Below are 14,001 nucleotides of genomic sequence, written 5' to 3' on the forward strand. Positions count from 1 at the left end.
ATGATTCCATGGAAAAATCAAGGCTCAAAGCCAACGCAACGCAGGCTTTGAAAAAACTGGTGAAATTATGACGCACAGGACAGTATTTCACAGATAAAAAAAACTTTTATTTATAAAAAAAACAATTCCATGAGAAAAAGGGGGGCCATTCACATTCATTGGTATGCTAGCATTTTAAAGGCATTCTTACAGTGGAGTTCAAGAGGGGACACAGTAGGATAGTACGTTTTTAAATTACCTCACAACCGTGTGATGTCAAATAAGTACAAAATATCCCTTACCGACTGTGGTACCAGAAATCATATTTATTGCCATTTCTACCTGTACAATGTCAAGTATGTGAAAGAGTATAAATGATGAAATTTTACCTGTACTGTAAATTAATTTGAATGTACAAGAAACATACAAACATAGAAAAGAGACATTGTGGAAATTGGGTCTGCACACTGTTTAAATTCCATCATGCAGGTTTTATCTTAAAGATGCCGTTGGTATGTGTACAACACAAGCTACAATCCAGCGAGAACAGCTTCCACTTCAATACATTTAAAAGAATGTGGAAATTAACTTCACACTGTATTGCATGTTTTTGTTTTTTTGTTCGTTTTTTGCATGTCTTTTTTTTCCAGATGGGCCAACTTCCCATTGACAATTCAAGCCTTCAACCAATAGTTGCTCCTCTCAGCAATAAAACAGTAATCAATAAATAAAAATTGCTTTTAAAAATGACAAAGACCCAAGATGAACAAATAGAAAAAAGAGGTTTCAAATATGTAGGCAAACAGTGTACTTAGTGCACAAAATACAGCAAGGCATAGTCACAATAAAATCAATGTCCGTCCATTCTAACAGACATCCTGTCTGGCAGGAAGTCTGGGTACAAGCACAGTTCTTGGGGTGGGTCTCAATCATCAATGGTGGCTTTCTCTACTCCCAGCCTCATTTCCTTCATTGCTACTACTTTAAGGGCACATTTCCTGTCAACATCCTGCTTTTTACTGGTCTTTTATAACATTTTTAGATCAGGAAATTGAGTTTAATAGAATAGACCTGAACATACTTTATTACCAATCAATGATGGAGTGGAGAGGGAGTGAAGAGAAATCCTCTAGAATATTGAGATGCATTGCTCTGGAGTGGAGAGAAGCGCAGAGACACCCGCCGAGCTGGGAGGGGCTTAGCTGTGCATCAGCGCTCAGCAGATTCATTGCAGTCATTATCACCAGAACAGAGTCACTCTCTCCGCCTCTCCGGGGGGGTTGGGGGGCGGCGGCATGTCTCTGGGCCAGAAGGCATCCATCAGAATATCCAGTCCCACCTGGGCGTACAGTAGCAGGATGGTGGGCGTGTTTACTACACCACACACACACACACTCAGCTGAGGCGCAAAACAACCCTGGAAACTGGGGTTTCCCTTCCCTGGTTGCAGGGGCAAAGCTTTGGTTTGGAGTTGTGTACCCTGCCCTTTCTTCTCACTCCACCTGCATCCTTGACTCTAAGAGGAGGGGGTACTGCCTGTGTCTGTACTCTCTCCGGGGTCATAGAAACAGTCCTCGTTAACCACCGAGGTCAAGCTCTGAACACTGAACTCCCTCTCCAGCAGGGTATTGAGGTCCACCGCCCCTGTTCCATCCGCCTGGCTGTCCAACGACCTGCTGTGCTCCTTCATGCTCAGCAGCACCCCCTGGCTACGCCGGAAGCTGCTACTGCATTTCCTCTTGACCGGGTTGAAGTGGCCTCGCATCAGCTTCGGCTGGCTCTCGGGCGTGTCCACCTCGGCGCCCTCCGGCTGGACGCGGGGGGCCTGAGCGCGCCTGGATGCCACCTCTTCAGAGAGCTTCAGCTGGAGGAACTGGGCCTCGATGGCACTGGTGGGGGACGCGCCCCCTTGGCTCTCCCTGCGCCTCCCGCCGGCCTCGCTGAACTCCTCGTCGTCGTCGCCCTCGTCGCTCAGGATGTCTGATTCCTTTAACGAGGCCGGTTGGGGGCGGCCGTGACTGGAGCCCCGCGACCAGGACTGCCTGGGGGGCAGAGACCTGGGGTCGGAGGAGGTGGGGGAGAAGGTGCTTGCCGTGAGGGGTCCTCCGGAGGAGCTGGGGGCGCTGCTGCTCTGGCTGCCCTCGTCGGAGTCGGACGGTCCTGGTTTGAGGCTGCCGGCCTGGGCAGAGAGGTCCAGCAGGGGCTGCTTACACAGCCAGGAGGCTCTGGAAGAACCTGGAGGTGAAGGGAAAGATCCACCAAGACAAGACACAATAAGCACCAAATAAACAAACAACTAGGCACTTTAAAATGTGGTTGTGTCAAGGTAAGACACAAGACCCACCGCAAAAAGCAGACAAAACAGCGTCCACTTATATCCTATGGTATGGCTATACCAGTCAAAACCTGTTCCACCAACACAATTTCTCACAATCAAAGGATCAGTTCACACTTCCTCTGCTTGTGGCTCACCTATTCTGGCTGAGGAGGGCATGGTGCTGCGCAGGGGCACCAGGCGCTCCTTACCGCCCCTCTCTCCAGGGAGGTTCCTCCGCACGTTCTCCCGGAGGATGGAGCGAATGACCTTGATGATGTTCACCTTGCACTCCGGGACACTGTGGAGGGGGCAGGTGTGTTTCAAATCATGCTCGGCGAGGACAGTCTCTACTCTCCAGAATCTACGCACCCACCCACTCAACTCAAACCCGACGTTTGCAAGGTGTATCCCGTAGCAGATTGAAATCCCACCCAGGCCCCCACCTGGAGTTTTGTGACGGATGACTTTACTACGCTCAGTACTATCAATCCCTGTCCTTTCCCTTGTGCATGCGGTGTCTTGAGGAGTGCTCATCATTAGGAGTGATGAAGCCCTGCTCCCCTTCTCACCTGGTGCACAGCTGGAACACTGTCTCTGGTCTGCCCTCCAGCTCGGACCTGGTGTGGATCAGCTCCCAGATGCAGTTGGTCTCTGTTCCTGAGAGGAGGAGATACTTTAAAATCAGGAAGTCTTAACATGGTTTCAAAGCAGAAGGGATGTGCCAGAAGGTAGAATCGAGTTTGTGTGTGTGTATTGGGAGTTGTGTTTTCCCACTCACCTGCAGCGTTGCCAAGCCGGATCTGCAGTGAGGAGAGGGGGATGAGCCAGCGGAACTTGAAGGGGTCCAGATCTCCATGGGAGTGTGTGGAGCGAGCGGTGGTCTACACACACACAAACAACCAACCACGATGGTGAGAGATCGGCATTACAGAGGGGCATCAAAGCTCCAAGAACGATGAAAGCAGAGGGTGGGGGGGGAGAGGAAGAGAGTGAGATATGAGAGAGGGCTCACCATCTTTTTCTTCAGCTTGTTGCTCTCCCTGTAGACCAGTATCACTGCCTTCTTGAACACTGAGGAGAGAAACAACACGAGATGTTTACACTGAACTGGGAGAACGACGTACAGTAGCCATCCAGCACTTCACAAGCTCTTCAGATGTGGGAGTTTTTCACAGCATATTGGCATTGCACCCGCTCACTTCTACAGTGCGTGTTTGACACTGCAACTTAGCTTTGATATACATTTCTGATTAACAAAATATGAGTCTATAAACATAATGCAAAGTGTAGAATTATGTTGCATCCTAATGTATGAGCCATTAAAATGAGCGAATGATTCAAACTGTTTGGCCTTCAAGTCTGAAGCCAATCCAATCAGCTATGGCCAACATGTGGAATTTTACAGGGAGTCTGCCAAGTTAGAGCCTTTGGCTCCGGCAAGGGGAACTCATTTTCCCACGATGCTGCAGCGGCTCACTCACCGAACACGGTCAGTTCGGGGTCCTTCCTCATGCGGCCCAGGGAGGGGTGGGGGTTGAGCCAGGCCGCTGACGAGTGCATGAGGAACTCCCCCATGGACAGCTCAGTTACCTGGTGAGGAGGAGGAGGAGGGGGGAAGGGAGAAGTCAGTCGGCTGCTCAGCAGGATGGCTGGCTGTCTCTGCTGCTGACAACTGGATGTACGCATCAGTGTTCTAAGGCTATATTAAGCAGTAAGCAAACAAGCGTACCAAACAAGTGTTTCCTATGCAGGGAACTTTTATTATTTAAGACTAGATGTTCACAAGCAGAGTAATGCCGTTTAGTTCCCCATGAGTTTTATGAATATTATAATATAGAATACTGCATTAATGATAGAATAACCTAGTCAAATAGTTAAAAGGGCAGGAAAGCATGGAGTGGAGCATGGGTTTACAGATCTGAGCTGACGAAGATCTAAGATTTGTTTGAGAAAATCAGAGTACTTAAGATAATGTATTAATCAGTCCATCTGTGGGCGTGATGAGGGCTGAGTAACGCACCTCCTTCTCATGGCCGCTCTGCTCCGCTACCAGCTGGTCAAACACAGAGCCGTAGTCCTCGTAGATCTTCTGCATGTCGTTGATGTGGCTGGCCACCTTCTCCATGGCCTTCAGGGCCTCTGAGGGGACAACAGCACGAGAGAGTTTGAGTGTGCGTGTGTTAAGGCCAGGTCAGGTTGTCTGGGAGCAGGGTAGGGCCTTCCTGCCTACCAGTCAGGTGGTAGTGCTCCTCGCTGTCTGCGTCTGTGAGAGACACCAGCTCCCGCAGCAGCAGGGGGTACTTGAGCACCCGCTGGACCGGCTTGATCAGGTACGACTCCAGGGTGGACGAGTGCTGCTTGGTCGGGTTCCTCGTGTCCAGAAACTCCTTAAAAGCCCGGTCCGTCTTGGCTACGGATGAAAAGTTAAAACATGAAGACTTTAGCGTACACTCTGCCGTCAGTCACTGGATTCACACCCTGGTTGGTTTCTGCTCAATGGTCGTACTGGGTTTGGACCGAGAGGCTCTGCTGGTTGGTGCAGTATCCTTGCTCCACCAGGGGGCAGTAGAAGCTATTCCTCACCCTCGCATGACCACTGCAGTAAAAATGGCAACACTTCACTGCAGATACTGTAAAACATGGCTGTTGACATGAAGAGTAGCAGCCTAGCCATCTGCTCGAGCCACAGACAGCAACAACAACCACAGCGCACCTCCAAGTGCTTCATCTCACCACGCATTACATGGAACGCATCAATATTAGGTGACAGGATTTTTCTCCATTTTGTCATAAGGCTTTACTACAGCTATGTGTCGTGACAGTTGATTGGGACCACGTGACCTCGGTGTGTTTTTATGCAGCTACTGAGGGAATCCATTAAGGTATTAATTATAGCACTCGGAGCTGCAGACAGGCAGCCGCATTGACACTTGGTAGAGTAATTGGCAGGCAATTAACGAATAAACGGGTAAACAGAAAAAGTATGTGCACTGCCTGGGCCTGGCACAACGCAGAAGAAGAGAAGAGGGGGAGGATAGAGAGGGGGGAGGATAGAGAGAGGGGGGAGGAGAGAGAGAGAGAGAGAGAGAGAGAGAGAGGAAACATGTAATTATGAAAGGTTCTGACTGTCACTAGTCACACCGTGGTGAGTCCAAGCTAGATGGAGTTGTATTGCACTCTGCTCTACATCTAGCTGCAGTGCCATGTCTTTCATCCCCACGCCTACTGGTCTGCCCCAGTCCCAGCACCTCTCCTCCCCTCCTACACCCACCATTCTCTCACTCTTTCATAATGTTGTTCATTTTCATTAATACTAGACATTGATAGCTGTTACAAGGTCATTGCCACTGTCTTGTACAGTCACTGTTGTGTACTACACCATCTCTGCTCCGTGGCCACAGTGCATGTAGTATGTCCTGTGTGTGCGTGTCTTTACTGTTCCCGCTTCCAGGATTTAAAAAAAGATATAATTGTATACATTTATGTATGTACATGTATGTTATGTGAACTGTTGATAATTATCTTGTCAGTGTACTGTAACCCCCTGTATTGAGCTGTGCTGGTGATTAATACTACAATTCTCACAGAACTGTATCTGTTTATTTAGCAGAATATTTCCCCCCAAGCAAATTCCCCCAAGGGAATTCGAACCTGCAACATCTTGATCTGCAGTCAAATGCTCTACCACTGAGCTATACCCCTCCCACTATGCGTTGTGTGGATGCTGCAGTGCACCATTAGAAATGGTGTGTTTGCTGTGTCGTTCCTTATTCAGGTGGATTCTCAGCCATCGGAGACACAAGGCCGGGTGCATGCCAGACTCTCCCCACCCAGCGCCATTATAAGCCAATCCCACTAGCCGCTCGGAGACAAACCAACTCCACCCCCAGACAAATCTTGTAATGGGACACACGGGTGCAATTTACCCTCCCCCTTGCAGGCAGAGAAATTGTCGTCTCCCCCCACTCCTCTCCTCTCCCCGCCCCCCCACCCCACCCATTTATCCCGCACCGGGCAGTGTGCCCGCTTTACACAAAGCAGGCATAAATCACCTTCAGAAGGTATTCACTGTCATACACTTGCAGGGACGTTCAAAGTTATTATCCTGTCAAAGTTCAATGGGCTCAATATACACCTAGCTTAGTTAGTGCTATACTAGGAGACAAACTATACCAGTTAGCATTTAGCGCTTATTGGGGAAGTGTAGAATCTCCCTTTAATGCAATGAAGCCTTGGCACGCGCGGAGATCATTAGTGGCTCATGTGAGTCAGACGAGAAATAGAGAGATGAGAGGTGGTTGATGTGAAGAGGCATATCTGCACCTCACCAGTAGCAGTTACACTCAAGAACATTTCATATTCTACATAATTGATGTGTTAACCAAAAGGGGGCAAACCTAGCATGTAATTCAGACAGAGTGCCTGCAGTGTGTGTGAGAGAGATTTGGCAGAAGAGAGAGAGGAGGACAGCCATACCTCTTTCCAGAACTTTCTGGACTTTAATGTGGTTGGCACAGAAGCCGCTGTAGAGCTTGAAGTGGTCGGCATAGTACAGGAACGAGCCCCCTAGAGAGAATAGCAGCTTCTGCAAACACAGAAATGGATGGATGAGAAAAGGATAGGGGGAGGGAGAAAGAGAGAGAGACAGGGAGACAGGGAAGAGAGAAAGAGAGGAAAGAAAGAATGAGAGAGGGAAGAAAGGAGGAGAGAGTGAGGGTGACAAGAGCGAAGGGGAGGGTGATAAAAGTAGGAGCGCGAGGCAGTATAGGAGAAAAGAGTTGGATGGTGACAGAGCACACAAGGGAGAGAGATGAGGGAGAGAGAGAGAGAGAAAGTGTGAACATGGGAAGGCGCAGCCTGACCTACCTTGCCTCAATCTTTGGGGACTGGATTTAAAAGCCCCCATCCTACCCCCTTCACACACACCCATTGCCCTTGTACACGGGCCCCTTTATCAAGACACCATTCTCCCTGGTCAACTCACAAAATCAATAGACCCTCGCTGGTTGTTGCGTCGATGCTTTAAATCAGCCACGCGTGCAGCTGTGACATCTCTTCAATAATGAATATGTGTCTAGGTGCGCCAGGACACTCTAGATGTCAACAGCTCATATTCACCAACACAGTCATTTGTATTTGCTGGGTTTGCAAAGGCCTGATGCTTTAAAGCCCAAGTCATGCATGGATCTTATCCTCCTGTTCATATCAGGCTCGTTCTTTCTCACAGAGTGAGAACACATGCGTCAATGTTTGTAGGATCCAGGTTGTCTATGCATGCATTTGTGTGTCTGGATGCATTTGTATGTGTGCATACCTTAAACTGCATGGGGGTCTCCAGGGTGCTGAAGTCAGGAGAAGAAGCAATCCTCTCCTCCAGCGTCTGCAGGAAGACCCTCTGGAAGTCCAACATCTCTGGCAAACTGCCAAACAGACTGTCCATCTGGAGGAGAAGGAGGAGGAGAGGGAAGAGGGAGGTAGGGTGAGAGAGGACAGACGGAAAGATGGGAGGGGGGGGGGGGGGGGACGAGACGTTGGGAGACATGGAGGGGTGAAAAAAGGATGTGACAGAGACTTGTCAGCGACAGCGCTGTCTGAACAGCAATCAGACAGTCAGTCACTCAGGACCACAGCTGTCGGAGAGGCACCTAGGGACAGTCTACATCTCAATCTGCCCTTGTTTCTCTCTCCCTCCTGCTCTCTCTTCACTCCCCCCCCCCCCCTCTCACTCTCCTATGCAGACTTTCATTAAACGCTGTTCGTGGTGACATAACCTTGTCTCCTCGGCGCCTGGACATGTCCTCAAGTCCGTTAATGGGCTTTTAATTTGCCCCACTGCTCAGTAACACTATCGATGGATCTGTCCTGGGAGAGGTCAGGCTGAGAGCTGTGTGCGAGGATAGTCTGAGGTCATTAGCGCAGTTAGCATTCCCTGGCTACAACCAAGGAAGCTCCCAGAAAAAACAGCGACAAGCACATGGGTGACACAGATGGAATGCTAATTTGAGACGAAGGAGTTACTGCTGTATAACTTCAGTATACATGACGCATTTGTCGACGTTGGTAATAAAGTAAGATCTGCCAAGAAAACGTCCTTCGGTTCTTCTGTGTGTGTGTGTGTGTGTGTGTGTATATACACGTGTGTGCATGTCTCATAGGAAGCCACAAGGTCATGACAGGAACATGCAAATGTGTCCTTTAGTGAGCAGGCTATAATAAAGGAGACAGCCCTTAGCTCAGTTCATCAACAACCCCCTCTGCCTAATAAAGACTGTATTAACCCCCCACCACCACCACCACCCTCAACGGCCATTCCTTCCACAACAAGCCTCTCTCCATCACCTACCTCGTCCAGGGTGAGGAAGGTCTCATTCTGCAGGGGCTTCAGGTAGATCTCAAACAGACACTCCAAGTCCTACACAGAGAGAGAGAGAGAGAGAGGGGGGGGGGAGTAGGTCAATGACAGGAAAAGCACAGCATAACAACACTGCCACTCACATTCTAAAGTCCCTCGGCTACATCAAACCTCTATGTACCGCTCCTCACATTGTTGTTCTTTATTCCACCACTTCCTCCTCCTTTCTTCTCTTCCTATCTCTCCGTCTCGAAGCTTTAATGCAGCAGCAGCTTCACTAGAGATATTCTCATTAGTCTGATTTATGGGACTGGGGTTGCCTGCATGTAATCATATAACTATACCCCCCCCCCCCCCCCCCAACCCAGGCCAGGCCAGCCGCGCTATCGCAGCACATCACAGACAAATGGCTCGTCGCAGACGTCGCAGCATCAGCAGCAAAGGACGCTGGGAAGGCATTCTCCTCTCCTCACTACTACAAATCACCGTATGAGAACAGAAGAGAGGGAGAGAGAGAGGATAATGAAAAGAGATAGAGAGACATCAAGCAAGAAGAGTGTAGGGGTGCTAAATAAGACGGAGAGGAAGAGAGAGAGAGAGAGAGAGAGAGAGAGAGAGAGAGAGAGAGAGAGAGAGAGAGAGAGAGAGAGAGAGAGAGAGAGAGAGAGAGAGAGAGAGAGAGAGAGAGAGAGAGAGAGAGAGAGAGAGAGAGAGAGAGAGAGAGAGAGAGAGAGAGAGAGAGAGAGAGAGAGAGAGAGAGAGAGAGAGAGAGAGAGAGAGAGAGAGAGAGAGAGAGAGAGAGAGAGAGAGAGAGAGAGAGAGAGAGAGAGAGAGAGAGAGAGAGAGAGAGAGAGAGAGAGAGAGAGAGAGAGAGAGAGAGAGAGAGAGAGAGAGAGAGAGAGAGAGAGAGAGAGAGAGAGAGAGAGAGAGAGAGAGAGAGAGAGAGAGAGAGAGAGAGAGAGAGAGAGAGAGAGAGATGAGCTATAGGATAATGAGGCGTCTCCTCTGACTCGCATTACGGGAGAGACAAGGAGCGGATCATCGCAGAGCTCTTTAATGTTCGCCGGCGAATAAAAGGTTGAGCTAGCAACTTGAACTGTGTGGGAGCAGAGTGATGTGAGAGAGCGTGATGAGCCAGGGATATAAACAATGACAAGGCTCTGGAGGAGAAGCCTCTGGTCCCCCCCCACCCACACAGACCACAGCTAAACAAAGGCCATCCGACGATCCAAGCCCATAAGATTGGCCCTGACACTAAAGCCTCTAACAGGGCTCCAGCTCAGGAGCCCAGCCCCCTAGCCATCCTCCCCTTTAGGCGCATAAGCACAACAGCACTCTCACCTTGACATAGGACTTCTCTGTGTCCACCAGCTCCTGGATGACCTTGCAGAGTCTATCGGTGGCGCTCATGTGCCGGGGACAGGGTCTAAGCAGGTTGGCCTCTCCCCCCTGGCCCTGGCCATGGCCCTGGCCCTGGGGATCTTTGTTGCCCTCCATCAAGCCCCCAGACCCTGATCCGTCCTGGAAGCTGTGGTAGAGGGTGCACACTGTGTCCACGCTCTACAGGGGGCGACAGAGAGACAGAGGGGAGAGGGTGAAGGTCGTGATGAGGAAGGATGGATGTTTACGATGCATGGGTGGAGCATAGAAGATGGACCAGCCTTGAGCTAGTTATGACCAGTTATGTGGAAGGTGTGACCAGTTCTGAAATAGCAATGAGCGGTTCTGAGCATTGTGACGTTAGAGGGCCAGATCCTGTGGCTGCGGCTATCGGGTTTCAGCCGGCATGTGTCTCCTGTTCTGTACACCACACAGGAGGCAGCCTATGTCCTCAACAGCCTCCTATGGAATTCTGTTTCCTCACCCTCAATCACATGCTCTTAATGACTGGAAACCTATAGTGAACCCTGCAGTGCACCACTAAGGCTAATAGCAGAGCACACAGACCCTCAGTTATATAACTGGATGTTACATTGAAAGGGTCTTCTTATGGGGCTTACTTTGACCACTGCTGAACATACAGTATGAATTACAATCATATTTAACATACAAGCCCTGCATAATATCAAACGCAGGGACCAATCCATCACACAAACCACTCACAACTAAGATCCCGACATGGCTATTATGGGTTTGACAAGTCGAGCTGATAGACGTAGAGCATGGTAAAACCACAGCTTACAGCATGACTTTTCAACGCTAAGTAGACAAGGGTATCAGAGACTTGTAGACCTGTTGGATGATAGTGGGGCTGTGATTGGCTTCTGGGTTGGATGGGGAGAGAGGAGAGCAGTAATGACAAGCGGAGGAGGAGGAGGAGGAGGAGGAAGAGGGAGAGCGCTGTGGGAGAGCTGCCTGTCTGGAATGCCACACTGGCAAAAAAGCTGCTCAGCACTGTGCTGTGTGTGTGTGAGTGAGGGTGTGTGTGAGAGAGTGAAGGTGTGTGTTCAGTCTATACATAAGGGTTGATTCTAAATATTGCAAGTGTGATTGCACAGCAACAGCATACAGACACGCAGGCAAACAAGCAACACACTCATACACAACACTTTCCAGATAGAGTGACTGAGGGACTGAGTCACAGGTTCCTGAGTCTAATGAAATGACACACTGTATATAGACATACTGTATATAAGGCATGCACACTTAGAGCAATAGTCTTGTCTGTAGCCAGCAGCTCATCAACTAATGAAAGCGTGGACAGTGAGGAGACAGGGTGCCAAAGCTGCCTCAATACTAATCTTAGGGAGAGTTCTCTCCAGACAAACTGTGTGTGTATATCTGTGTGTGTGTGTGTGTGTGTGTGTGTGTGTGTGTGTGGAGGGGGGGGGCATCTGAGTCAGTGTATGAGTCACAGCTTCTGGAAGCAAGCCCCCGTGCAGACACAGACATGGGCCTCTAAAGCAGAGCCCACCCAGCTATGCTCCAGGGGTCTTACTAGAAAGGCTCATCATTAGGACTTATGAGACTGAAACACTCAAGAGGTCTGCACTGGGAGAACCAGACCGATGGTACTGAACTCTGAATAGAAAAGACGCACACACCGTCTCCCACACACGACATGTATCCAGGGGACAGAGTTGACTAAGAGAGGCTCAAGGAGGGAGGAAGGTTGAAGGATATCATTTTGACATACTAATCAAATACCCTGAGGCAGAATCACCAGGAGAGGAGCTGCCTTGTGAAGACAGATAACAGTAATTGTGCTGTGCTCTGTGCTGCTGTTGGTTCGGCTGCAGTCTCGGGCGCTCGGAGGGGGGCCGCACACGACGCAAGCAGAGCTTAATACGCACACACACACACAGGATTTCCCCCACGCAGACAGGATTGGGTGACGATTCTCAGACGTATTAAGGGAGGAGGGGGAGGGGTGGCTGCACTTGTGCATGACCGGAGGCGGAGGTGAGGGGGTGCAGAGGCAGACATGACTCAGGTATCACTTTGCCTCACAACAATCCGACCAGCACGCACCGCCGGAGCTGAGCTTGACAGCTAACCCAAATATCCAATTAAGGAGCTGGGAAAGCGGGAGAAAAGCTCAGAGCCCGAACAAAAAAAAACACCAAAAAAGACAAGCAGATTTCAACAGCCCCAGTCAGGAATTGTGCCTTCATATTACGGCAGCGCTTGACAGCTCCTGTCTGCATTTCCTGTCTCTTCATGCTACTGCCAAGCCTCTCCCCGTTTATACAACACACTGGGAACCTCCAGGCTGCTCTGACTAGACAACCACAAGCGTCTGTAGAAGGGAAGATACAGTAGAACACAGATTCATTTCGATGGCCGCACACTGGGCACATCAGCATCGCCACACATGCCTTGCTTTGTACGTGAGCGTTCACACAGAAATGTTCAGCGCCCTGCCGGTGAACGGCAAAGCTAAGCCCTAAGATGATAGAACAACAGTTTCTATCCCAGTAAAGCATGCTCCTGTTCGACACAGGTTAGGGCTAACATTGTTCCCTCTGACAGAGCCTCCGCCACTCTGAAATGGGCTCACCTGGAATATTTGTCTTCCTTCCTCTCATCCCCTTCTATCTTTTCCCTCCCTCTCTTTCTCTTTCTCTGCAAGGTCTAATGCCTCTCCTCGAACTAGTCGTGGGTCGATTCAAATCCAATTCCACTTTTTTTATTCACTCCCTGCTAAAGGAGAATTACGCTCGTACACTTAGGAAAATGACTTTATACAGACATTATACAGCTGAGCAGGATGACTGAAACCTTACTAATAATTTCCTTCCGTCGGAGACTCGATTACAACAGGAAGAGAGAAAGCCTCGTCTCCGGCTGGCCGTCACTCACCATGAAGAGCAGTCTATAGAGGAGCCTCCAGGCCGCTGTGGCCTGGCGCTGGGTCCTGCGGACCAGGGAGCAGCCCTTCCTGTGCAGCCTGCCCGATCTGGAGCCACGCATGTCGGACCGGGTCCGGGACTGGGCTACGCTGGTCCAGGCTACGCTGGTTAGAACTAGACAAGGCTACCAAGACCTACGATTGGTCCACTGGTCCTTGTTTTCCTTGCCCTTTGCTTTGGTCTGTCGGTACGGTCGGAATATCACTCTCGTTGCGTTCAGCGTTACTTCATCTCTCCTCGTGTTCCCTTAGTATTCCTCCTCTCCTGTCTCCATAAGGCCGGAGTGAAGCCTCAATCTCAAGCCCACCTGTCCTCTCTAGGGTTGAGGGGGATCTAGGCATTGATCCCAGGCCTGGGGTTCTGTGAGCAGAGGCATTCGACCACACAAAACTGCTTGCTGCTGGCCACTGCTGCTAATCTGCATATCAATCAGGAGTGGACCGTGTGGCTTGTGCATACGGAGGGGAATTCCTCCCCCAGCTACTGTCTGCCTCGCTTTTCTTTTCCTCTCTCTCCATCTCTCTCTCTCTCACTCACACACACACACACAAAGCCTTCCTCCTATCCTCTGCTTTTTCCCTTTCTTTCACCAACACACACACACAAACATTTTCTCTCAGTCTCTCTTTCCAACCCTCTCTCATTCTCACACTCTCTCTCATCCCCCTCTCCGCTCCACGTGACTCTTCTCAATAGCACCAATACAATGAGGACTCTTCTGGCCTGGGGCGGCCAGCCCTACTGACAGAGCCAGGGTCACACCAGCTGGGGCTGACCAGGGGCATTCAGGGGTGGAGAGGAGGGGGGTGGGGGACACGGCTGGTAAACACTGGTAAACAACAGTCACACAGTGAGCTGGACGGAAGCTGGCATGAACTCAGGATTGACTATAAACTTCATCGAGTTGAATAATGATCTGTTCCCATCAGAGGAGGTAATGCAGAGATTGATGTGTGTAGTAATTACAGATCTGTGTGTGTGTGGTTGGAATGCAGATTAAA

The 14,001-nt window shown here is 50.0% G+C and overlaps 1 protein-coding gene across 4 annotated transcripts in view; it reads right to left on the minus strand.

The window, feature by feature from the left end:
• Positions 1-85: 85 nt before the first annotated feature.
• tiam2a (TIAM Rac1 associated GEF 2a) overlaps positions 86-14,001 on the minus strand; it is a 64,689-nt gene continuing 50,773 nt past the window's right edge. For all 4 annotated transcript variants that reach the window (XM_084676238.1, XM_084676254.1, XM_084676229.1 and 1 more), the window contains 12 exons: positions 9,990-10,208; positions 8,640-8,708; positions 7,611-7,736; positions 6,773-6,881; positions 4,527-4,706; positions 4,317-4,435; positions 3,778-3,886; positions 3,309-3,367; positions 3,075-3,177; positions 2,866-2,953; positions 2,452-2,594; positions 86-2,214 (listed from right to left, as the gene is read on the minus strand). In XM_084676238.1, coding sequence (XP_084532364.1) covers positions 1,496-2,214; positions 2,452-2,594; positions 2,866-2,953; positions 3,075-3,177; positions 3,309-3,367; positions 3,778-3,886; positions 4,317-4,435; positions 4,527-4,706; positions 6,773-6,881; positions 7,611-7,736; positions 8,640-8,708; positions 9,990-10,208 — 2,043 coding nt within the window. In that variant the 3' untranslated portion in view covers positions 86-1,495. The remainder of the gene's footprint in view (positions 2,215-2,451; positions 2,595-2,865; positions 2,954-3,074; positions 3,178-3,308; positions 3,368-3,777; positions 3,887-4,316; positions 4,436-4,526; positions 4,707-6,772; positions 6,882-7,610; positions 7,737-8,639; positions 8,709-9,989; positions 10,209-14,001) is intronic.

The sequence above is a fragment of the Hypomesus nipponensis genome, chromosome 3, assembly GCF_054491055.1.
Source record: "Hypomesus nipponensis isolate SF chromosome 3, ASM5449105v1, whole genome shotgun sequence".
Lineage (NCBI taxonomy): Eukaryota > Metazoa > Chordata > Actinopteri > Osmeriformes > Osmeridae > Hypomesus > Hypomesus nipponensis.